The sequence below is a fragment of the Mustela nivalis genome (assembly GCF_964662115.1).
Source record: "Mustela nivalis genome assembly, chromosome: 11".
NCBI lineage: Eukaryota > Metazoa > Chordata > Mammalia > Carnivora > Mustelidae > Mustela > Mustela nivalis.
In genome coordinates this window covers 88,992,454-89,019,161 of record NC_139030.1, presented here as the reverse complement: position 1 = coordinate 89,019,161, position 26,708 = coordinate 88,992,454, and the positions used below count along the sequence as shown (strand labels likewise).

General features: G+C 37.8%; 1 protein-coding gene across 1 annotated transcript in view; it reads right to left on the bottom strand.

Annotated features, from left to right (window-relative positions):
* ABCA12 (ATP binding cassette subfamily A member 12) overlaps positions 1-17,236 on the bottom strand; it is a 168,152-nt gene extending 150,916 nt beyond the window's left edge. Inside the window, exons 1-2 of the mRNA XM_082691434.1 lie at positions 17,120-17,236; positions 3,265-3,358 (exon numbers count right to left, since the gene is read on the bottom strand). Coding sequence (XP_082547560.1) covers positions 3,265-3,358; positions 17,120-17,188 — 163 coding nt within the window. The 5' untranslated portion in view covers positions 17,189-17,236. The remainder of the gene's footprint in view (positions 1-3,264; positions 3,359-17,119) is intronic.
* Positions 17,237-26,708: the final 9,472 nt, after the last annotated feature.

The following is a 26,708-nucleotide window of genomic DNA, read 5'->3' as shown; positions in this document are numbered from 1 at the left end:
GGGGCTCACCATAGCCAAGACTGCAGCAGCTTCCATCCTCAACCAAAGACTTCTCCAGACACCCATCAGTCAAGAAAACTATGGAGGGAGCCCTTCGAGTCACTCATCATATCTGTTCCATATGATATACCAGCCTACACACCTGCCCAGCTATTCTGGGAGCAGAATGTGCCCACGGGATGACAACTCCTTTCTCATCGTAGCTGAGTTTCAGCTGGGGTGTAGCCTGGAGTTTCTTCTTCATTTCTCTGTTGCCCAACCAGCAATGAAGCAGTCACTGTAGCCCAGAAAGGGCTGTAACTCTGTTAAACAGGACCTGATTTCCATGATACTACAACCACAGTGACTCCTGCAGAATTAGTCAGAGGGAGGCAGCATTCTCCACTGAATACTAATATTTAGGATAACTTTGATTCATACATCGGCCTGCACCTTTCCGCCCAGTATTTCCTCATTTCATGATAGAGACGGAGATGGGGTGTTCATATTCCTAATCTCTAACTTTTAGTCTGCTTTTGTGAAACGTGAATAATTCAACACAAGAAATAAGTACTGACTCCTAGATGTAAGAAATGTGACTCCATAAGCTTAAAACTAGAGGCTAGAATGACTGCCTACGTTCAAATCCTGACATCACCACTTATTAACTGAAATCTTGGTCAAGTTACTTACTCTCTCTGTGCACTGGTTTTCTCCACGATAAACTGAGGAACACTGCCATCACCTCCCAAAGCATCTGGCACATATGAGATCAAGAAATACTTTTTCCATTTATTATGATGAACTTACTTTAATCTTTCACTCTAATAGGTATGAGAAACAAAGAAAAACAAAAAATAATTTTTTTAAAAAAATCCCTGAATCCAAACTTTCATTTTGGACTCACTCCCTCTCTACCACAAGACAGGGTGGAAAAAAGTAACCGCATCCATACTAGTTTTAGATTCTCTAATTTGCTGTACAGACAGCTCCTTTAATTATAAAATACTTTATACTTGACTGATTATACAATGAGTTGATATTCTGGACACAATTTGTATTTTGGCTGTCTGGTAAAATATGAGACAAATCTCTTATTTTCCTCTCTTTTTTTCCTCCCAAATCTCTCTTTACCTCTTTTCAAAGGTAAAGGTAGTTTCCAAAACCCTTCTGTCCTATCCCACATGATCGAGTTTTGGCAAATTACATTCTCTGTGGGTCCCAATGTTCTCCTCTGTGAACTCTAAACAATAAACTATTTTTTAACTGAGTCTTATAAGGTCTGAGAGACTAGCAAAAACACTTCCAATGTCTGACCTTCCCTATAATTCTGTTCTCTCTTACCCACAAACATAAAGACAATCACCCCATAACTATTATGAGCATATGATCATACGTCCGTCATAAAAGGTTGTTATTCATCTCCTTCTGGACATTGTGATTTTGCAGAACTTTTAAAGATAAAGTCTCTGAGGCAATCGTCACATGGTTTTTCCAATTTTTTTCTTCGTAATTTAGTGGGACTCTAAGAGCTCTCCATGATTTTCTCCCGAATCTCTAAATCCCATCAGGTAGCACCAGTTAATTCTATTCACCCAAACACCTTATATCTCTGTCTTATAAGAGGAACTTACTGCATAACTGAAAAATCCTTATAAATAAGAAATTGGTAGAAATAAGTTGTCGAAAGAAGCTAACAGACTCCTTTTGTCACTGTCGTTAGTGAATTGATAATTAGCATCTTAAACCAAAGTAGTTCAAAGTGTGTTTGTCTGTATGGGCTGAATGCATTATTTCTGAAGTCCATGCTACTTCAGATGGGCAAGAGCACATAATTTCAACAATACACAATGGACGTAATCTGTTATAAATAACTAATATACACACAATATGAAGAGAACAAAATTATGCTGCTTTTATAAACAACCTAATAAAATCTCATCAACAACAACTGCATAAGAACTTGAGCAAAAGTCCTTTAGAAATGGTTAGGTGTTTTTCAAACGTAAGGAATTATTTATTCTCGTAACAAGAGTTTAAATACTTTACACTAATTGAACTGATATTCTCTTCCAAATTATTCTATTGTGTGTGAATCAAGATTCCGCCATGGCTGTCATCTTACTTCTTAGGACTCAATGACTGAAAAACATTATTTTTAAAAGTCACTAGAGCCTATTATTCTCTTTACAAATAATTCAGTATAGTCTTCTTTTATATGGCAAATTACCATAATTTATCTGAAATACAATCTGATTTGCAGAAATTTGGTCTACAAGAAGCTTTTCAGAAAATGACCGCTTTGTGAAACTCAAGCATCTCACCTAACCCTCACTCGTCTACCAAGACAACTCGCTCCAAGGTTTAGGAACAAAAGCAGAAACAACACCACTCAGATCATGGGGTTAAAAGGCTCACCCCTCTCAGTTCTGAGGACTTCTCTGAGTCTTTCCTGCATCTCCATTCTGGATCCAAAAGAAAACAATGGCCTGAATTGGCATTGGGCCTACTTTTCAACTGGGTGATGACAAAATAATGCAGCTAAAATAGCACTGACTGGAAAACAATGTTCTTTCAAATGAAATGTGTTGATACATTTGCACTACTCATACCAGCCCTGAACAGAGATTAGAGATTTGTACAGTACTCTGCATTTCATGTGTTCAGGTGACCAAATACCAGCCTGTGGTTTCTGCCACAGTACAAAAGTAAAGGATGTTCTAGCTTGAGATTGCTGCTTGTTTGTGTTGTACATACCATAATGAGCTTTATGAGGTGAATAATAAATGAGTCAAAATTTTACAAAGATTAAAATATACTGTGGCTCCTACATGCTTCATAATTTTTTTAGATAAATATTACAGGCTCACCTTTCTAACTGATTCAAAAAGCTGGAGGAAAAAAAAACAGGCTAAGTATTTATACAAATACTTCCAAGTGGAAACACTACTAAAATTTTAGAAAAAAACATTAAGGAGGTATTGAAATAAATTTGAACTAGAATCCCAAAATTAGGGGTGCCTGGGTGACATAGTTAGTTAAGTGTCCGACTCTTGATTTTGGCTCAGATCATGATCTCAGGGTCACGATATCGAGCACCGTGTCAGGTTCCACACCCAGTGAGGAATTTGCGTGGGATTCTCTCTCCTTCCCCCTCTGCCCCTCCCCACTGTGCACACACATGCTCTCTCCCTTTCTTACTCTCTCTCAAATAAGTAAGTCTTTAAAAGAAAAAAAAAAAAAACAATAATCCCAAAATTAGGGAAACAAATCTCATTTACTTACAAGTTGGTTTTGCTGTTGGAGGAAATTTGGTCCGGGTAATAGCCAAAATTATGAAAATAATGACTGGCCATAAAATCAAGACAAGGGTCCAAAGCTGCAAAATAATGACAGGAAAAAAAATGTTAATTATATTGCTGAACTAAATGGCAAGAAGTACAATATATAAAAGTCCAACACAAACCAGATATTTGATTGTAAATACTATTAATTAGAACGGAATGAGAGATTTTTAAGACTACAGGAGAACCTGAAGTGAACACAAGAATGCTTTTTTCCTTAAAATGAGCTTCTGAAGCCCCCTTTAGAGTCACCTCTCATGACCATCCCAAGAATGATGACCTCATCAGTAATTTCCCTACTTCAAAATCTTTAGTTGCTTGTTGGATAAGGTTCAACATTCTAAACAGAGCATAAAAAAAACCCAAAATAATCCCAACCTAGACCTATCTTACCTACCACTTCCAATGTCAGGATTCTAGAGTTAGCCATAGAGATTTGTGTATGATACACATGCGTAAAGCAATGAATGAATAAATGAGTCAATAAGTAGATGAGTAAATGGAAACTTAATGGTCTATGTACTATAAGTAGTGCCACTATAAATAGTATCTCGTGCCTGCTTTTATCATAGAACTTATACTCTTATCATCTATATACCTACTTTTTTTTTCTTGGCTTTAATAAGTTGGCAATTCTTTTACGGCAGGAAGTGTCTTCTTTATTTCTGAATTTCAACTGGTACAAAACAGATGCTCAACAAATGTACACTGCATCAAAATTTCTATTAGAGGATTTCACCATAAGACTATTAGTGGTTTCTCTCCCCACATAGACATGATTCAGTTCATAAGATGTATACTTAATATTTTACATATGAATTAAAACTGGCTCCAAAGCAGTGAAAAACACATATTCTCAAGATCAACTGTGCTACACAAACAGTTACAGTGCTCAAACCAAACCCTACAGAACAAACGCCACCAATGAGTAAGGGACCACTGGGGTTAGGAAGGGGGGATAGGTAGGGGACTACATGACTAAGTTCAAGAAAGTCCCTGAAATCCTGAGACTTAAGGAAACCAGAGATAAGGGAATAAACCAGATCACCCTGCCCTAGATGTCAGAGATGGGTTCTTGGTTCTTTTTATGGCAGTCACATCTTGACCACAAAGAATGACCAGACCCCAAAGGAGAAGCAAGCCATTAAAGATGTTATCACCAGTCATTTCTCGAGTCAAGACCTCCCAAGAAGCTTGGTAAGACCATAAGCTCCCTGGTCAGTTCTGAATAAAAGACTGTCAGTGAAGGCCCATGTTGGAAACCTGGTCAGGATGCCTCTCACTCTTGAGATCTTTTTCTGTCTCCTTCATGAATCAAGTCCTATTGCTTTGCTCATTCTCCTCTGTTGGCCAGGTTCATTCTCGGACTCCGTGAGACAAGAACCTCCCTCTCCTGCTTCCCCTGTTCTTAATAAAGTTCAGCTTGGAACTATGTTTCTGCCTGGTTATGCAGACTTGTTACCACTTCTCCTCCACTCCCCACCACTTCAGAGACGATAGGCTTCTGACAAATCTCAATCTGCCTGAGGCTCAGTAAATCTCCAAAACCATCTAAATCTGTTCAATTATTGATCCTTAAGTTGACTATGAAAATCTCCATTGAGTGTCTATAGTACTGCTGTTCTTGCTGAAAGGCCTGTAACCAACTTCTTGGACCGCAGATTTAAGGGTATATTTTTAGCAAGTGGGAGAAACCCGAGGATACTTGGTCTGATCACAGCTGAAAAAGTCCCAGAGAGGCTGAACAGCTACATCTGTAGCAATGCTTCTCAAGCATTAATGCGCATACCAGATCACCAAGGGATCTTGGAAACATGCAAATTCAGACTCAGAAGATCTGAGGTTGGGCAGAGAGATTCTGCACTTCTCACAAGCTGCAGGTGGGCGATGCTGCTGCTGCTGTCCGTGAACCACACTTGGGAGTACAGCAGTGCTAAATGTATATACCACCTTACCTAACTAGCAGGACTGCAGATAAAGTCCTAGAATATTTCTGTTGGAAAGTTCCTTCAAATGAATGGACAGAATTCAGGGCATTTAAAAACTTGGGCAGGAAAAAAATACATTTTTATTTTCTCCACTATTTGATTGAAATTTAGCGTTTCCATTAATGACGAACGTAGGCAACAACCCATAATGCTCTTGGAAGTGCCTGTGACTTTGTCACAAATATCAAATCCTATTAGTACTGTTGCAGATACCTCAAAGGTCTGCTTCTAGTCAGAGCGACAATTAAAAATTATAGTAGTTACAGGTTTACCATATTTACTTATTTATTGAGTGCTATAATAAAGAAACACGTGCTACCATATCATACATTTGTTTTTTAGTACCTTAATGACTGAATCGGTTTAATGACTTAATGACTAGAATCAGTTTTTTTTGCAATTCTATTCATTTTACTGATTTCAAAGGACTATTCTTAGAAGGACCATATGCTTTTACCAGGCTGCCAAAGACATCCATGGCACAAAGAGGCTAAGAAGACTTGACCTGATCCAACTTTTTTTTTAAAAGAATTTTTATTTATTTATTTGACAGAGACAATGATAGAGCCCAAGCAGGGGGAGCAGCAGAGGGAGAGGGAAAGACATGCTCTCTGCTGAGAGGAGAACCTAATGCAGGACTCGATCCCAGGACCTGGGATCAGGACTGGAGGCAAAGGCAGACACTGAACCATCTGAGCCACGCAGGTGCCCTCCAACTTTCTTTCTTATTCTCTGTGGTGCAGAAGATTAGCACAGCCTTATCCATTAACTTACCCACAGTCACATACCCAGTTGGGAAGCAGAGCAGGGAACAAGGATCTGAATATCAAGATATTTAGGCTCGATTTTTTTTGTTTTAATTATCATCCTACTCTAAGGAAAAAATAATGCCTTACAGAAAGTATATCAGAAAAAATATGGAGGGGTGTCTAGGTGGCTCAGTTGTTAAGCGTCTGCCTTTGGCTCAGGTCATGATCCTCGAGTCCTGGGATCGACTGCCGCATCTGGCTCTCTGCTCAGCAAGAAGCCTGCCTCTCCCTCTCTCACTCTCCCTGCTTGTGTTCCCTCTATTGCTGTGTCTCTCTGTGTCAAATAAGTAAAAATCTTTAAAAAAAAAAAAAAAAAAGGAAAGGAAAGGAAAAAAGAAAGAAAAATGAGTGTTGTAGAGATATAAGATGTGTTATTCCAGCCTAGTCTCTGATACATTCAAAAATTAGAGTCTGCTCTTCAAAGACCTAGACGCAGGTACCATTTTTATTCTGTATGATTCATTTGAAATGTAGACTATGAAGAACTGGGGTTTAAAAATTTAATGTTTGTGGATTTCTTGGCTTTATATTTGAAGTCATAGTTATTCTTAAAAAACATATATATATTCTGAATAAGTTTAGTGCCCCATACTTACTTTCAGGAGCACCTATTCATTTTCTAGAGCAACCTCATGAGAATTCAGTGAGCAACTGGGACCAACTGGACCAACACAAATGTACATTCACATTCAAATAAAGGGCATATGTCATGGGATATCTTTGAATTGTCTCTCAATTTATCTAATTTGATGGTTCCATGAGGATGTTTTGATAATGAAATAAATTTTAGACATGGGTTAAATCCGAATAAAAATGCAAATTGTATCAGAATAGTTTAAGAAATTTGGACTCTATAATAGGTAAAAATCTACAGCAAGCCTATAAGCACTCTATTATTGAAAGATTTCCCCTGGGATTTTTAGGTCAGAGGTTTGGAGAACATTTCTGCATACTGCATTTTAGAAGGATAATAAACATGAAGCCCTCCACACTGTGATCTTGGGAATGTTAAGGTTGACAAGTTAATCACAAAAGCAAGAAATAAACAAAATTTAAATTTTCATAGCAGCAGGATTGCTACCAACACCATTCTAAATATTATCATAAACCACCTAGAAGCAACTGCAGTGTCAAGTATCCAAATACTAAATCAATGAGCCATGACTCCTTTTTGTTTGTTCAGAAAAGGGCTGATTATTGATTTTACACATATAGATATTGGGGCTCCTTGAAAACTAAGGGAAAAGCAGTTTTCAAAAGTTTCATATTTTTGCTAATATTTTAATTATCTCACATTTGTCTCTATACCTCATTTTTGTGTTCCACCCCCTACCCGGCATTCTTGACATCTAAAGGCATATGCATACTAAGTAGTTTGTCTCTTATTTTTCCAGGGATTGTTTCTATTGAGATGTCCCATTCTGTTCTTTTTCTCCTCCCTTTCCCTTCCGGAAAAATTGGGTGCCTGAAAATCCTTTTCTGAGGCCCAGAGAAAGGCTAGTCCACACTAGGACTGAAGGCACCACAGTAACTCAGGGAAGAAGGTGGGTCCCTAACAAGGTAAAGAGAAAACACTCAGTTCAGAAGTCAGACATGGGAGGTCAAAACCCAGGTAGGGTAAGGAGGGTATCTATTCAGGGTTTAGAAACAGGTAATTGTTTCAACACAGGGAGGTAGACCAAAAAAGTAAGTACATTATCCATTAGAGGAGCCAGGTTTCTCACTATCCATCAAGGGAATTATTAACAAGAAAAACAGGAAAACAAGAGTTTTATAGTGTTGGATTAGAATTAAAGATATGTGTAGGAATGCCTAGTTTCCAAAATGCATTAAGAGACATAAAACATAGCAATAATAAATGGGTGGGTAAAATTTATGTATTTGCTTTTTTTTCCTGGTTTCAGAAAAGTTGTTTCTGCCTCATCATGTATTTTCTCTGTCCCAACCTGGAAATACCTACGTTTCCAAGAAACCTTAGCTTCTTTTAGTGAAAGCTAGGTGTTCTCGTTGCTATTGGAGTGTCAACTGTTTTCAAGCCCAGTCAGAGCTATAGAATAGATACAGACACAGAGATTACACAGATGGATAGACAGATGAAAGAAAGAAAGAAGAAAGGTGATAGATACACTGCTTAGAGAATGTCAGGAAATGATGGGGAATGGTGCCTAGGTGGCTCAGCTGGTTAAGCATCTGCCTTTGGCTCAGGTCATAATATTGGGATCCTGTCCTGAGGACTGAGGACATCGGGCTCCCTGCTCATCAGGGAGTCTATTTCTCCCTCTCCCTCGCCCCTCACTATTGCTCATGTTCTCTGTCTCAAATAAAAAAATATCATCTTAAAAAAAATAAAAAAAGAAAATGAAAGTGAGGGGGATGTCAATAGGACACAGATATTAGCCTCTCACAAACTTGAGCATCAAATTTGACCTACTAGACAAATTTAAACAGTAAGAAAATATAATATTATGAAAATAAAAAATTACATCTAACTGAATAAACTAAGAATCCAGGAATCTATGTAGGTATAAGTACATAAACAGAAAAATTGGAAATTTAATGATGAATGGGATATGCACAGAGTCTCAAAATGGGACAGACGGACATTATGTACCTCCTGATGTGAGGCAAAGGTGCAAGAACACGGCATCATTTTTGAAGTATTCCTGCCAAAGATAAATAGCCAGAGTCTAAAAGTAAGGAAACAACAGTCTTAAATGTTCAAAATGTGTGAGGGTCATGAAAGTCAAGAAAAGACTAACCAACTGTTATAGACTGAAGGAGACCAGAGACATGAAAACTGGATGCAGAATGTGATTTTGAAGTGGAATCTTTTGTTATAAAAGATATGGTTGAGACAACTGATGATCCTGAATTGTGTCTAAAGATCTGATGGTGATGTTGACAGTAGGTGAATGTCCTTGTTTGTAAAGTAGGGACACTAAAGTATCCAAAGTAATGGGGCATCAATCTCAACTGGCTCTAGAAAGAAAGCTATTTGTACAGTTCTTGCAACTTTTAAAATTTGAAATTGTTTCACAATTTAAAATTTAGAAATTATCTTTAAAATAATTATTTTTAAAAATGCAGAGCCAATTTTTAAAAAGCAGCAAAAGAGAAAAGATGAAGAGCCAAGGAAAAAGATAAAAAACAGACATGTTGGGGCGCCTGGGTGGCTCAGTGGGTTAAGCTGCTGCCTTCGGCTCGGGTCATGGTCTCGGGGTCCTGGGATCGAGTCCCGCATCGGGCTTTCTGCTCGGCGGGGAGCCTGCTTCCTTCTCTCTCTCTCTCTGCCTGCCTCTCAGTGTACTTGTAATTTCTCTCTGTCAAATAAATAAATAAAATCTTAAAAAAAAAAAAAAACAGACATGTTTCCTATTTAGGAACCCTATCCCACTGCACACATGGGACAAGATTTGGGAAATTAATGATGATGGCAGGACACATTTCAATGACCCTGAAGTCAGCAAAGACATCCACTCAAAAAATCTAAAGTTTAAATCTTAAGAAATTCCTTGAATGAACCAAATATAAATTCACTCCAAAATTCTCATTGAGAGCTAATCTGTAGTACCTATTAACTAATCTTAATTACCTAGTAACATTTGCCTCTCCATTTGCTATTCTCTTAAATTTTTGAAAACCTCTCAAATCTGATTTTCTGAAAAATCTGAGCAAAGCACATAATTTTGGCTTTTAGAGAATTCATACACCATTACTTTTTCAGCATCTTTTATTCTAATTATTGTTGGCCCATCTGATTCTATTTGTGTCCACCATTTTTATTACTCTTAAAAATCATTTTCACTGAAAGTAAAATAGAGGTGAAAGAAAATAAAATACAGGTGAACTTTAAATTAGTCAGTGTTACCATATATTTAAAACTTTGAGGAAACTACTGCTATTTGAATTCTTTTAAATAGGGGATCCACAATCTAGTCTTCCTCATAAATGTCACCATTCCTTACTGTCTTATGCTTGGCCCACCTCACACAGTCATATTATTCCTTTTTCCTGTACAGACATTTGAGTTTGTGTCCCTTGCACTAGGGTAGTCTGAACTTGTGTCTGAAGTGAATGATACTGAGTATCAGTACAATTTTCAAGATGCAATGGGGATTCTTCTGCCTAATTCTGAAAATCAATAAAAATAAAATGTTTCAGATGAAGATGTTCCATTCTCTTTCATGGAATCATGGCCTTAGAGAGACTTACATTCATAATACAATAAAAAATTATCAAGCATCTACTGTGTACCAGGTACTGAGGATAGAGTAATTAAAAAATTCAGCTGTTTAGGGAAGGAAAATGTTTAAAAAATTATAATCAAATGTAACAGATGATGCTAAGTCACAGGACATTGAGTGCAAAAGGAAGATAAAGGAAGGGGACTGAGTCTGAAACCTAGAAGATGAGAAAGGGTCAGGCAGAAGAAAGGATATGTGTGTTGGATGGGATGTGAGCAAGTGGGAATCTTTCAAGCAGAGGAACCATATGTGTGAAGACCCGCAGATGGGAAGAGGGTAGAATATTTCAGGAAAAGAAGTCAGTCCAGAATGACTGGTATATCAAAAATTAGGGAAAACATCTTTGCCATATGGTTTATTCAGCTTCTACTTGAATGGTTCTAGTGACTAGAAGGTTCATTATTTCAAAAGACTTCATTATTGGACAACTCACATTGTCTGATTTTTGCCCCTCATATCAAGGTGATATATTCCTTCCTGAAACTAACACTCATTCATTGTAGTTTGGCCCCTTTTTTCACATGAGAATTCCTCAAGTATTTGAATAGAGACCCCTCTCCTCTGGTGTAGTTCCTTCAACAATTCTCTGATAATATGATTTCAAAATATCTTTCCCAGGATGAATTCTTGTCAAGTGGTCTTATAATTAGTATCAATTCAATATCATCATCCAAATGATAAATGCTCATATTTACTGACTGCTTAGATTTTGTAGGATGCTATGTTAAATACTTAACATGCATTATCTCATTTAATATAATCACCTCATTTCTTCCTGCAGATGGGAAATCAGAATCTTAAAGAGATTAATTAAGTCTTCATTCCATAAACCATTAAATGGCAGAGCTGGTATTTGAACCCAGGGAGCCGGGCTTCAGCACCTGCACAGTTAATCATTCAGCTGTGTAGTCAAATCACTGCAGGATATAGTACTAACTCGCTTTGATCAAGATCACTATACTTTCATTAGTTCAGTGTAAATGATTTTCATTGAAAATCATTTAAAGATTGTCCTGTAATCTAGAATCATAACTTTTAAAAAAATTATTTATTTATTAGAAAGAGAGAGCATGAGTGGGAGGGGCAGAGAGAGAGAGAGAAGCCCAAGCAGACTCCAAGCTCAGCGTGGAGCCCAAGGTGGGGCTTATCCCAAGACCCTGATTCTGTCATGACCTGAGATAAAATTAAGAGCTGGACACTCAAAGGACTACGCCACCAAGGCAACCCTAGAATCATAACTGTTTATTACAAGCTTCAAAGTAAAAACTGCCCAGCTTTCCACATATAAAGCACATTGCTTCTTCTTTCCACTCCCTGTTCCTTTCCTTTTGCACTGTCTCATAAATCAAGAATGACTGTTACTTGGTGGTAACAGGAATATTCCAAGATTCACATTGTGAAGTAAGAGGCTGGTATTTTAGTCTGGAATAAACCTTACTTCCACCCCCAAAACAAGCAAACAGAAGTGGCAGAGCTCTCAGTTAATTGGGCTTTCTGCTACTGAACACCGCCATCCATAGAAATGACTCTTCTAAAAACTGAGATAGGGGACACTTTCTGAAATCTATACTTACAGATTATAATACATTTTGGAAATTGGTAAGTTTTCTTTCTTTCTTTCTTTCTTTTTTTTTTTTTTAAAGATTTATTTATCTATTTGTGAGAGAGAAAGAGGTAGGAACAGAGATAGTGACAAAGACAGTGAGACAGAGCAAGAGCAGGTCGGAGAGAGAGTAGAATCCCAGGATCCTGGGATCATAACCTAAGCAGAAGGCAGACACTTATCTGAGCCACCAAGCACCCTTTGAGATTGGTACATTTTCTATGATGCATGGTAAAACAACACCTTTTATAGGACTTCAAGCCAATTTATTTTTCTATCGCTCTCACGTCTAAAACATCTTCATCTCATTTGCTTTTTCTTTTTTTGAGAGAGAGAGTGTGCCAGTGGGAGGTGGGGTAGAGGGATAGAGAATCTTTTTTTTTTTTTTTAAAGATTTTATTTATTTACTTGACAGAGAGAGATCACAAGTAGGCAGAGAGGCAGGCAGAGAGAGAGAGGAGGAAGCAGGCTCCCTGCCGAGCAGAGAGCCCAATGCGGGACTTGATCCCAAGACCCTGAGATCATGACCTGAGCCGAAGGCAGCGGCTTAACCCACTGAGCCACCTGGGCACCCAGGGATAGAGAATCTTAAGCGGACTCCAAGCTCAGTGCAGAGCCCAGCACAGGGCTTGATGTCACAACTGTAAGATCATGACCTGAGCCAGAATCAAGAGTTGGATGCTTAAGTGACTGAGCCACCTAGGTGTCCCTCATTTGCTTTTTATTGTTTGACTAAACTAAATATGCATGTCTGCCATGTGGCCAGCACCAATATCAACAGGTAGATCCAAATTTTTTTGGACAATTAAAAGGGATTAAGGGGATAAGCGGTAATAGATCTGGAAGAGGTGAATGGGCCTGGAATATTTGATCGGGTAATTGCTCAGGACCTAGTTTATTTTAATCCAATTGAGAAATTTGAGATTACAGTTTAATCCTAAATTGCTTCAATCAAAACTTTTTTTTTCATGCATAGACAAACTTCTCCAAAATTTTGAAGCTAGCACTTCCTCTTTCTCTAGACACTGTGAGGGGATGTTATATGAGAAAGGTGGGGACTGGGGAGAAAGTATCTAACTTTAGCCAAAGGGTTAGAAATCAGGGGCATGTGGGTAGCTCAGCTGGTTAAATGCAGACTTTTGATTTCAGCTCAGGTTATGATCTTAGGGTCATGAGCTTGATTCCCGAACAGGGCTCTGCACTCAGTGTCAAGTCTGCTTCTGTGTCTCTCTCCTTCTACCCCTCTCCCCACTCACGTGCGAGCTTGCTCTCTCTTTCTTTCAAATACATAAATAAATAAAATCTTAAAAAGAAAAAAACAACAACAAAGTATTAGAAATCAGTCAAGTTGTGGGATTGCCTGGTTCTATTGCCAACTTAACTAAAATGCGACCCCCTAGCCAAATAGTTAGATTAAAATAAACAGCTCAAGGTAATTTTCTTCTTCTGTCGGTAAGTCTGGAATTAGATTCCACTTCTATAGAGATCTGAAGTCAATCCTTGATATGCTGATTTAGAATTCATCATCTTTCAATGAACGATAAACTCCGATCTTGCACTATCTAGTCTTCGATCCTGCAGTCTCTGCTGCGCCAGGACTGTTTCCTATCATCAACTAGCATCTCATTAGGTGAGCCTCCCTGTCGCTAACCATCTCCAGTGGAATGTATCTTCATTTTTTTATTATTTCTAGAATTAAATTACAAGCCCAGCAGGAGAACAACTGCATCTAATTGATTTTTTGTATTACCTAACATTTCTGTTGGTGCTTAATGTATTTTTTCACACTCTTTTAGCAGTTTGTTTGTTTGTTTGTTTGTTTTGCTATCTAATTGAGAGTTGATGTAACCATTAATACTAAAAAACAGCAATATCTAAGGCCTCTTTAGCAAATATGATCTTCACTGGCAAGCTGAACTCTGAGTTGGGATCCAAGAATGTTGGAAAAGGAATTTCAACTCAGTGGCAAGAGGGAGGCAGCAGGAGGTAGTGAAAAGAATAAATCTCTTTTGGGGGAAATCTGACTTTGAGTCTTTAAAATCACTGTGTCATCTTGGACAAGTTCCTTGAGCTCACTTGGGCCCTGTAAAATTAAGGCCGTTAGATAATCCCAAATAGTTCAGAATTCTGATGTTTGATTTTATTAAAAAATTAAAGAGAAACATTTACTCTCAGAACAATTTTGAGGGAAGTCACCTCCAAAACCGAGGATCCTGCCTTTTTTTTTTTTTTGTAGCCAAACTCAACATTTTGCTTATCCCGTTATCTTTCTATTTCTTAAACTACATAGGTGTTTGAAATTCTTTTTCTCACTTTCTATCCTAGTATATATTTTTATAATGTATTTCCTCAGTAATCCCCACTCTATTATTTTGCCTATATATTTGTTTTTCTTGGGTTTTTTTTTTCCTTGTATGTCATTTGTTTCCCCATTAGTAGATTCCTAACTTCTTCCTATACAGACTATCCTTCCCACCATCTTGCTCTGTGATAGAATCTCTTAAATATACAATGGAGGAGGATGTTTGGTGGTGATTATTCTTTAACATTCATTAAAGACTATAAATTTCCAGTGTCACACAACTTCATTTCTATTTTCTTAGGTATAAAAGTATACTTTTTAAAGTATCATTCAGAAAGATTATGAGAGAAATAAGAACACTTGCATTTTAAATAATTGCTTGGTGATGACAAAGTCCAGCTGCTTCACACAGACTATGTCCCTTCCTCAAATTTATATACCTCTTCTTTTCACATTCTCTTTTAATTTGTCTATATTTTCTCTTTTCACAATTTTTTTCATTTCACATCTTTTATGTCTTTAATCCTAACTTTCCAACCTCTTCATTGTCTCATCCTTCCCTGTTAACCCTACCACATGTACATCCTTTCCACCTGTGTCCCCAAGTCTTCTTTCTAAGGGCAGAAAATAGGGCTGGCCCGAGCTAAGCTATGAAGAATGGATGCTTTTTTTGCCCTCTTGCCCTCCACCTAGGATTGTTTTTCCTTCTCCTTTGGGCACCACCATGTTCTAAAATGGGCACCACCCTTTTCTAAAGGTCTCTTGTGTCTCTCTAGTTGATCATAATGGATTCAAGTAGGTCCTCTGTATTTCCACAAATTCAGAACTATTTCTGATTTCATTTCCTGCAACCAACACTTAACCTGTCCTGGGTCTCAAGGTAGTCTTATGATCTGAATCCTCTGATGTCCCCAAATGAGCTAAAAGATTATGTATTTTCTTTCCTTAGGCAAAAGTATAATTACCACAGACTTTTTAGGGATTTTGACTACATAAGAATAATATAAGGTATCATGGTGAAAATGTATTAGCATGCCTGAATTCCATCTCCTTTAAATATGCCATATCCAGCAGAAATTGACTAAAATGGAGACAAACTCTAAAGTAGAAAATTGATATCCCAGCTACTTTACAGATAAGGCAAGAACTTATTAAAGTTTCTAAAGATAAAATTTCTCAATGAAAAAAACTGTATTCACCTGAAGGTTTTTTTTTTTTTTTTTTAATTTTTAGGTAAAATGGAGTTGTAAAGAAAATATATAACCTCATCATCCAGTTTATCAGTAACAACAGACATGTTTTCAGTTCCTCTCTGCTTTTATTTTTAACTAGTGAGTTTTCATCACTTAAGAACTGTACTGTATATTTCTTCTTCTCTCCCACAACCCCTTCTCCTGGATTTCCTTTTACCCTTACTTTGAATAAAATATGACAAACACATCACTCCAAATCTCTCCATAATCTACATGCCAAGTGTCCACCATTTGCAAAACACTTTGAAATAAACTGGCACATTTGGCTCTTACCACTCTATGAGACAAATATGGTAGACCCTGGGCCCATTTTGCAAAGAGAAAAACCAGTGCTCAGAGAAACAGATATGCTACTCAGGTCATGCAGTTCTGAGAGACAGAACCAAGAATCCAACTCTCATCTTTTGACCACATCCGTCTATCCAGATTCTTTTCCTTCTGAATTTCACTTAGAACCTACCATGGAATAATTATGACAGGTTTTATTTTGTGTTGTTTCTAACTGAAAAGGAACGCTCATGATTTAACTAAAAAATTAATGATTTAAAATTTTATGTCCAAACCCTACACCTATGAAATCACATATAGGCTTATGATTTTTAAATCCTACCCACCACATTCACAAAGGTGGGTGAACATTCCTTCTCTTTTTCAATATATACATCAGAACATTCAAGTAAGACGTCAGACACCGCCATCAAACTCAGAGTGAGATAAGGTACACAGATGAAATGTTGGTTTCTAGGACACCCATTATCTGCATGGTATTTATATTATTCGAATATTTGAGGCTAGGAATTACCACTCTAAAATTAAATATCTGGAGTAACTTCTTGAATTTCTCTGGTTTTCAAACGTTCTTCTGAGCATGTGACTACCCAAAGAAGCCAATTCCTTTCTCAACCTCCCTACACCCTATCTAATGAGGATTTAATAGCTGGCTTTGTAATTTCAAAAGCAAACATGAATGTAAGAGCACAAAAAAAATGTTCCAATAAATGGAGTAGACAGACTGTAGCTGCAAAGTTAAGTGATTCAATAACACTCCTGAAGCATGGCACATATATTGACTCTTGTTTGTTATTTCTAATAAATAATTTTTAGGTACTGAAATTTTGTAGAAGCTTTTCTATGCCAACAGCCATCAAACTATTTCCTTTCTATATCTTTTCAAACAAGCTTTCCATCACTTTCAGTTTCAAATGCATTTCTGCCCATTTATTATTCCTTTCATCTGATATTTTCCTTCATCTCATTTTTAACTAAATTTATTAAGAAAAGTTCTGAAAGTATTTTGGCCTAAAACCTAGAATTCGACACTAGTTCCAACGCAGCCAGCAACAAAGTATATCCCTTTCTTTGCTCAGGGCATGTCCCGGTTTACCCTTTTAATTTACTGAAACCAAAAAGCAGTTTTGAGGGTATGTTTAGACTTGCCCCATTAGCTGTAAGACAGATATAGGGATGTTTTCTAAATATCTCATTCCTGCTTTAGAAAATGGCCTGAAACTCTTCTCTTTTTACCTCTACTAACATCACACTTTAGGACTGCCTGGAGTTTTGCCCCGCAGACCCCCCCTTCCCTTTTTCTACTCACCGGCTGCCTTTTGACACCTAGCCAATTTTTCCAGACCAGGACCCGAAGCTGATGAAACTGGGAAGCCATCCTTCAAACACCACAAGCAAGAGAATTCCTTTCTTTTCTTCTACTCCACAGAAGAACTGGTACCTTGTCCAACTTGCAGTGTCAGTGGGTCAAAGCCTTTTCACGGCATAGCTTTCCTGAGGGCTGGGGTAAGAAACCCACAGTTCTTCTGCTGCTCAGTTATTCCTTTGGCTTAATCCTTGACCAAGGAGCACTTCTCAACCAACTCTTCCTCTGAAACAAGAACACAGACCAGACCTGTCAGTGGCTTTGCTTATTTTAAAATAACATCCAGTTATTGCTTATTGCATGAAGTCCAGCCTCAAGAGAGAATGAGTGTCATTCAGATAATGCCCTACTGTAAAAAAAAAAAAAAAAAAAAAGCTGAACCACACCTCCTACTCTCCATGAAATTAACTGCCTATCCACACCTTCCAGAAGGTGTCACCTGCATTGGACACGTCATAAGGAATTAGGTGGGACTCCTGCCAGGCCAGTAGGACTTGTCCTACATTCTCTTGCCTTCTTTTCTACGTAGTGTCTGCTGTACCAGAGGCAGGACACAGCATTTTACAGGCTCTTGGCTCAGTGACTCATAATATTTAAATTGCCATTAAGATGTTTTAACTCAGTAAGGCTCAGCTAAAACACTCTGAACCTCAACCTATATGGAGAAAGTTTCAATGCCTAGACTTAAGCTGAACACTCTGATTTGGAGGGAAATAACTATGTTGGCTAGGTTTCACCTTCTGTTATAATTTATTAGGTTAAACAAATTGCAGAAAATAAAAGGTAGGCTGTAGATGGCATGAATGACATGCAATGGATTCCCTCATTTGGGGGCTGAGGGATCATGTATCCATGGCAGGAAAGCCATGTTGTTTTAGGCTTTTATAATTAAAGAAGACACGAGCTGACCCAGGAATTTATGATACAGCAGAGTTCTAATGCACTTGAATATCCAAATCAGTAAAAAGAAATCTATTATAAATTGGGAGAAAAGAAAAAGGCTCTATGCTTAAATTATTCAAGGTACTTTCTAATTAAGTAATTTTAATTGTGATTTCAGGATACATGTGAGGAACTCTGGCATAAAGGTTTCCAGGAGTAACCTTGCTTAAATGCCTTAATGACAACCTATTCTCTCTGATACCAATGCCTCCACAATTTGGCTCCAGCCAATTTTTCAATAGCCTACTATAAATATTTGACTGCTTGCCAAAGTCATATATATTACAATGTGCAAACATACCTCTGCTTTCTGGTCCTTGACTTGCTTATGCCATCTCTTCTACCTGGGATAAACTCCCCCCTCTCTAAGCTCCTACCACAAATCCTCAGGCTGACTTCTTCCATGATGTCTTTTGAATAAATACCCTTAGGATATCCTCTCACTCGCCTTTGAATCCAACATAGTTCTTTATGTTTCTCTCAAGGACCCTGAATTTCTTGTTTTTTTTTCCCCACTACATTGTCAAATGTTTAAGATCATAAACTTTTATATCAAAATGCTTTAGAATGATTAATGCTCAATAACTGCTGCTGAATTTAATTAAATATTGAAGAGACTTTTTGAGCCAAGGCTAGTGAAACTCTCCTTTGCTCCTCACACCTTTCCATGACTGATTCAGGTTCTACGCATGAAATCAGTAAAGCAATGTGTGAGTTCTCCTTTCAATGTTTGAGTTTGAAACATGGTTCAGCTTCCTGGTGCCCATGCCCACTCTGCAATGCTGATGGCAACCAGCCTGGGGCTGACTGGAGCCATGCTGGCACATGCCCATTACCTCAACTTTGGCTCTGTCCCAACTATGATGAGTCTTTCCAAGTCTAATCCCCATTAGGCAGTCAGTCCTGAATATCTAGAATTTGGCTCTTGGATTTTTTTTTCTGAACAAGGTTAAAGACAAGGTGAGACACTGGGCACCTCTGGAGGTAATACTTTCCTTCACCACTCCCAGGATTCAGTGTCCAAGATTGTTCTGGTTTTCTCAAGCTCTGAAGATGACTTGAACCCCTGCTCCCTGCCTTCTTTCTCTACCATCTGTTTAGTCTACAACTCACTAATGGTTTTGTTCACAAATAAATACTATTCACTTGGGAAGTCAAGGCGGGATTTGGAGATGTGATTCTACATGTGAAGGGATGTTACAGGTGCACAGAGTCACTTTTTCAGTCCAGTCACTTCGCTTAAAATTACTGACTCACCATGTGACCAATGCAGGTGAGAGGTCAGCTCAAAAAGTATCAAATCGTTTCTCTTGGTAGCTGCTTGTCATCTTTCCAGTGTAATCATGGAGTTGTTCTGTCGTTGGTTTAACTTTGGTTATAGAGTCTCTCTCAGGCTCTTCTGGACACCTGCACCTACTACATCTAATTTCCTGATGATGATTATTATAACCCATGACTTCCCAGGAAATTTATCTCTTCAAAGTAATCTCAAAATTATGCATTTAGAGTTTAATATATATAAGATTTTCCTTTATACTGGAAGGCACACAGTGCCATAACTCCAAATGTCACACACACCTACTTGGGGACTGTGGTATTCTTTCACAAAACATAATTCAAAGTAGTTTAAGGTGGGGTACATAGACAATGAGACCTCCAAATTTTGCCCTACTCTAAGTATCTATATTCTGGCATCTATGTTGGCCATATCTGTTTCTACTATCTCCTGTAAGGCTTTCAAATTTCTTTTAAAATTTACTTTTGAAAGCATCGTTTATGATTTCATTTTAGAAAAGGCCTTAGCTGACATTAATCTTGGAGGCTTGAGCTTATGTAAATCAGGAATCAAAATCTCTGATCAGAATAGAACTTAAGGCAATTATTAGACCAACCAAAAGGAAACAGAAGAAAATGTGGAAGGACATTAAAGATAGTGAATTCCTTTTTATTTTTGTTTTGCACAGAGAAAGATACAGCTTTGTGCCCTATTCCTGACTATAGATTGAGGTGTTTTGGCAGATATTTTAGGAGTTCCCCTTAGCAATCAGAAATAAGCTATACCCAGGACATACAGTTGCTAAAAAATGATTTTTAAAAATGAAAAAGCTAAAAAAAAAGGCAAATAAACAGAGGCAAATTAAAACAATACACAATACATGAATGAATATCTTTACCAGTAAACTGTTGACATATTTTATTCCTATAGTTGTACTGAGAAGTTCAATTACTCTATTTGGCCAGATCATGGTGATCTGCCTTACTCCTCAGTGTTGCAAGTGCTTCTGTCAGAGGCCAGCAGACCCAGGTTGTCTTTAGGATGACTTCCAAGTCTCAGACCATAATCTCTGCCTCTACTTCCTTTCTTTGATGTTGGTGATTCTACTCCTTGTCAATCCCTTTATCAAACAAGGAGTCTACCAGAACTTAGGTAGTTATTTGTTTTTGTGTGCTCACTTCACTAACAGTAAAACCAAAAAATATATATAGCTTTATCATGAAATAGCTTCCACAAAAATTAGCTAATCTGAGGATTCCAGCGTTCTGCTTTCCTAAATTCTAGTAATGGCAAGTTTTGAAGAACAGTACAAATAGCCCAAATTTAACTGAGGCATGCACAGAATTAGCTTTGAACATGCACAATTAACCTCCTGAGGTTGATCTTTAGGATCACTTCCAAAGTCACTTCGCCTACTGAACCTAGTTAGAACAGTGGCTCAGCTAGGGCTGCACAACTGTGCATAACCATAAGCACCGGAATAGCAATTCTTGGTACACTCCAGGACCAGGACAAGAGAGAATGGGCCCAACCCTGAATAGGATATTGACATAGCTGAAACACATTAATTTGTTTTAATATTACCAACTGAAGATCTACATTAATAATAATAAACAGCTAGACTATAAAGCCTATGTTTAACTCATCACTGTGTAACAGGAATTTAACATAGATCTTGCCTTATAGTAGGTGGTCAATTAACACTGAATAACTGAGTAGCAAACATTTGTTAAGCACTTACTGAATCATCACAGGAGGGCTATCACATAGAAAATGGTATTATCCCCATTTTCAGAGGAAGAAAGTGACATTCAGAGAGGATATAACTTGCCTAAGTTCACTCGGTTAGAAGTGGGATGGTAAGAACAGCAGCAGGGATCTCAACCCCTATTATCAATACTTTAATCTCTATGTCATGCTGCCTCCAATCCTGTGTACCATACTGTGTGTAAAGAACTGAGAAGGAAAGAAAAGAACTTCAGGGCTTTCCCTGGCTTCCTAGGGGCCCATAAATCACTTGTAGAGATTTACTGAAAATGAAAAATTATTGCCAAAATAAGTGCACAAAGAATTATTGCACCAGAAGTGAGGAAAAAGAAGGCTGCTCTTTTTGGGTTTCTTGGTAGAACAGCAAAGAAGCTCCCAGTGTGGCCCCTGCCAGCTCCATTAGGTGTGTCCCTGCACTCTCAATCATCCTTGCTGCCGTCTGCGGTAATGCCTTGGTTGAAGACTATTCACTTTCAGGCTCTGTCACGCTGCTCCCTCAGCCCAAAATGAAATTGTGCTCATTCTTAAATAACTGACTCAAGTGTTGCTACCTCTCTGAAGCCTTTCCCAGCCCTTCTACCCACCACACCCCCACTCTAGGACAAATTAATCACCTCTTCGCCTGCTTAACTATAGACATCAATTCACAAACATACACAACTCCTTATTAGCCTCTGGTATAGTCAGTCTTTCTTCTCACCTACACTTGGAGCCCCTCGAGGACAGAAACATTGGGTTGGAGAGTAAGTCTATATTCTTAGAGAATGGTGAGAACTCTGACCCCTATATCTAGGAGCTGGTTTGAAGCTGTAGCAGATAAAATTTGAAGAGTGAGGGACCTGAATGCTAAAGAACTCAGGATGCCATTGTGAGGATTCAGAATGGGAAGTTCCTGGCAACTCTTCTAAAGAGAAAAAGTGAAATAAAACTGATGCTGTGCCAAGATGAAAATGTTGGGGGGGGGGCGGCAGGGCACTTGGGAGGCTCAGTCAGTTAAGCATCCAACTCTTGATTTCATCTCAAGTCATGATGAGAGGGTCATGAGATTGAGCCCCATGTTGGGTTCTGCACTCAGCAGGCAATCTACTAGGGATTCTCTTCCTCTTCCTCTCCCTTTGGCCCTCACCCAACTCTCTCTCAAATAAACAAATAAATCTTAAAAAAAAAAAAAAAAGAAAGAAAGAAAGGAAGAAAAAGAAAATGTTAGTGGTTGAGACCCAAAATCTCTATTTTGCATGCAAAACAAATGTGGGATTGAGTCAATGATGAAGAGAAAGAGTTTAGGAATTTTAATGGTAACCAGAGCCATTATTTTACTCCTTCACTTCCACTCTGGTTTTTATCCATAGCATCAGAGACAACTTCTTTTTTTCCCTCCCACCATTAATTGACTTTTACATTAAGACGCTATGGGATGGGGGGGGTTACTGGATAGCTCAGTCAGGAGAACATGTGACTCTTGATCTCAGGATCATAAGTTCAAGCACGACACTGGGCACAAAGCTTACTTTATTTTTATTGTTTGTTTGTTTGTTTGTTTGTTTATTTTTAATTTTTTATTTCTTTTCAGCGTAACAGTATTCATTGTTTTTGTACCACACCCAGTGCTCCATTCAATCCAGGCCCTCCCTAATAATACCACCACCTGTTTCTCCCAACCTCCCATCCCCTGCCCCTTCAAAACCCTCAGATTGTTTTCCAGAATCCATAGTCTCTCATGGTTCACCTCCCCTTCCAATTTAAAAAAAAAAAAAAAAAAAAAAAAAGATGCTATGGGATGCTCATCACATACAGGATCTAATATTTATAATTAAACCAGTGAGGACAAGTTTAGAATCTCTGCTCTATAGATGAGGAAACATAGGACAAGTAGCTTTCCTAGGTCACACTGCTAATGAATGTCAGAACGGTGACTTAAATCCAGGCCTCTGTGTCTGCAAAGCCTGTTCTCCAACAGACCCTCCTAAAGCAAACATAAATAAGAAAACATGGCAAGTGTGTACATTTGATGCAGGTGGAAATGTGCAATACATTGAGAAACTGAAGTTAACTCCTGGCTAAAATAACAGCATCCTTCTTTTAAGAGGAGGGTGGGGCTCCATGAGAGGCTTAAGATAATGAGGCACCAATTGCTAATACCTCATTACCTAAGATCCACCTTACCTGTGATGGAAGGTGTTGATAGCCAGTGCTATGAAGAAGGTAGGTGTGAGGAAGGTGTCAGATTCAGGATTTTCAGGTGCTTTATCAGCACTGAGGCACTCCAGTGATGAAGTGGATAGAATAACTATGTCAGGAAGCAACTGGTAAAAATCTGATCCACAAAACCAGGAAATGAGGCATATTTTAAGGGATCTTAAAACAAGACTCACTCTCTCCAAACTAAGTTATAAGGCAACTTCTCTCTCCAAGATGGTACAATGATACAGAATGCCCCATCACAAATAACATGGTCTTGTTAGTAAAGCCAGTTTTGATAAACTAACTGATTATCTTGCTTACGACTGAGCCATGTGACTCTGGGAATTTCAGGGTGATTTACAGTCTTGCAAAAAATTACTCACCTACTCATCTAGGATGAGTAATAATTTGCTTGGTTAGACTGGTAAAGTATGTTGAATTAAGTAATTTTATTACATGTGTTGCTATAATCTTGTAGGGATAAGAAATAAGGAATAATTGGTTCTTTTTGGGCCAACCTACTAAAACTTAAGGAAAAATCTGAGGTAGAGTATTAAGAAATATCAGTCCTGGAGTGGCTAGATGGCTCAGTTGGTTAACTGGCTGCTTTTGTCTCAGGTCATGATTTCAGGGTCCTGGGAGCCAGCCCTGCGTAGGGCTCCCTGCTCAGTGGGGAATCTGCTTCTCCCTCTTCCCCTGACATCATGTGTGTGTTCTCTCTCTCTCAAATAAATAAATAAAAATCTTCAAAATAAAAAAAAAAGAAATATCAAACCTCTTTTTGCAGTGAAAGTTTTAATCAATTCTCCACTTAGGAGGAAAAAGTGAAAATGAAAAATACTATTGTTTCCTTCTTTGTATCTTATGTCTTTCTCCCCTCATAAACCTAAAGTGGCTTATAAGACAAATATATGTTTTTATGTAGTATCACTTATTCCTTTGTCACAAAAAATATGTGTTTAAGTCTTTGGTGATTGCCTATTCCCAGAGAAATTTAAAAGAGAATATTACAAATATTAAAGGTTTCTATATTCAAGTGGGAGCATGCATCCTTTTGAATAGAACAGAAACTATCTTAAAAAATGGATTTTTTATTGAATAAGCTAGAAATTTTTCATTCCTAGAATTTTAAAACTCCAAACCTTCAGTATAGGAAGAATAAGTCACCCAGTTATCTGTCCTTTAAATTGTGAGCAACACACAATTCTCCTATGTATTCCTATGTGGGCCATTACTAAACTCGTTTGAAAAAGAAAATGGGACTGGGGGGAAAGGGACTGGTCAATGACTTCAATTCAAATCAATAATAAAATATTTTAGGTGAAAAGTCTGATGATTCAAACACTAACTGGCCAGAGTACCGAGAATTAAAAGTCTTTGTTTTGGATGAGGTATCAAAGATGGCGGAGGATTAGGAGACTTTAATTTCATCTTGTCCCAGGAATTCAGCTAGGTAGCTATCAAATCATTCTGATCATCTGTGAACGCAACCAGTGATCTAAGAAAAGAATATTGGCAACTCTAGAAATAGAAAAGCAACCACTTTCTGCAAGGTAGGAGATGCAGAGAAGTGAATGTGAGGTGATATATGTGAAGAAAGACCGTGGAGACTGACATTATATATTTCAGAGTGCTAAATGAGAAAAATATGCAGCCAAAAATACTTTATCCAATTAGGATGTCATTCAAAAGAGAAGGAGTGATAAAAAGCTTCCAGGACAAACAGAAACAAAAAGAATTTGTGATCACCAAACCTGCCCTACAAGAAATATTAAAAGGATCCTCTAAGCAAAGAGAGGGCCCAAAACTAACATAGAACAGAAAGGAACAAAGACAGTATACACTAAGAGTCACTTTACCAGTAATACAATGACACTACATTCATATCTTTCAATAGTTACTCTGAATGCAAATGGGCTAAATGCCTCAATTAAAAGACTCAGGGTATCAGAATGGACAAAAAAACAAAAACAAAAACAAAACCAAGACCCATCCATATGCTGTCTGCAAGAAACTCATTTTAGACCCAAAGACACCTCCAGATTTAAAGTGAGGGGGTGGAAAATAATTTACCATGCTCATGGACATCAAAAGAAAGCTAGGGTGGCAATCCTTATATCAGATAAATTAGATTTTAAGCCAAAGACTATAATAAGAGATGAGGAAGCACACTTTATCATACTTAAATGGTCTGTCCACCAAGAAGATCTAACAATTTTAAATATCTATGCCCCTAACATGAGAGCAGTCAATTACATAAACCAATTAATAACAAAATCAAAGAAACACATTGATAATAATACAATAATAGTAGGGAACATTAACACCCTCCTTACTGAAATGGACAGGTCATCTAAGCAAAAGATCAAGAAATAAAGGCTTTAAATGACACACTGGGCCAGGTATCAGAACATTCCATCCCAAAGCAACAGAATACACATTCTTCTCTAGTGCACATGGAACATTCTCCAGAATAGATCACATCCTGGGTCACAAATCAGGTCTCAACTGATACCAAAAGATTGGGATCATCCTTGCATATTTTCAGACCATAATGCTCTAATGCTAGAACTCAACCACAAGAGGAACTCCCACTCAAATACATGGGAGCTGAAGAGCACCCTACTAAAGAATTAATGGGTCAACCAGGAAATTAAAGAAGAATAAAAATAAAATACATAGAAGCAAATGAAAATGAAAACGTAACTGTTCAAAATCTTTGGAACACAGCAAAGATGGTCAAGAGAGGAAAATATATAGCAATATGACCCTTTCTCAAGAAACAAAAAGGGTCTCAAGTACACAACCTAACCCTACACCTAAAGGAGCTGGAGAAAGAACAGCAAAGAAAGCCTAAACCCAGCAGGAGAAGAGAAATCATAAATATCAGAGCAGAAATCAATGAAATAGAAACCAAAAGAACAACAGAACAATTCAACAAAACTAGGAGCTGGTTCTTTGAAAGAATTAGTAAGAGTGATAAACCCCTAGCCAGAATTATCAAAAAGAAAAGAGAAAGGACCCAAATAAATAAAAAAATCATGAATTAAAGAGGAAAGATCACAACCAACCCTGAAGAAATACAAACAACACATTCTGAGCAACTATATGCCAACAATTATGCAATCTGGAAGAAATAGATGCACTACTACAGACCTATAAACTACCAAAACTAAACCAATAAGAAATGGAAACCCTGAACAGACCCATAACCAGTAAGGAATTGAAGCAGTAATCAAAAATCTCCCAAAAAACAAGAGCCCAGGGCCAGATGGCTTCCCAGGGGAATTCCACCAAACATTTAAAGAATTAATACCTATTCTTCTGAAGCTGTTTCAAAAAATAGAAATGAAAGGACATCTTCCT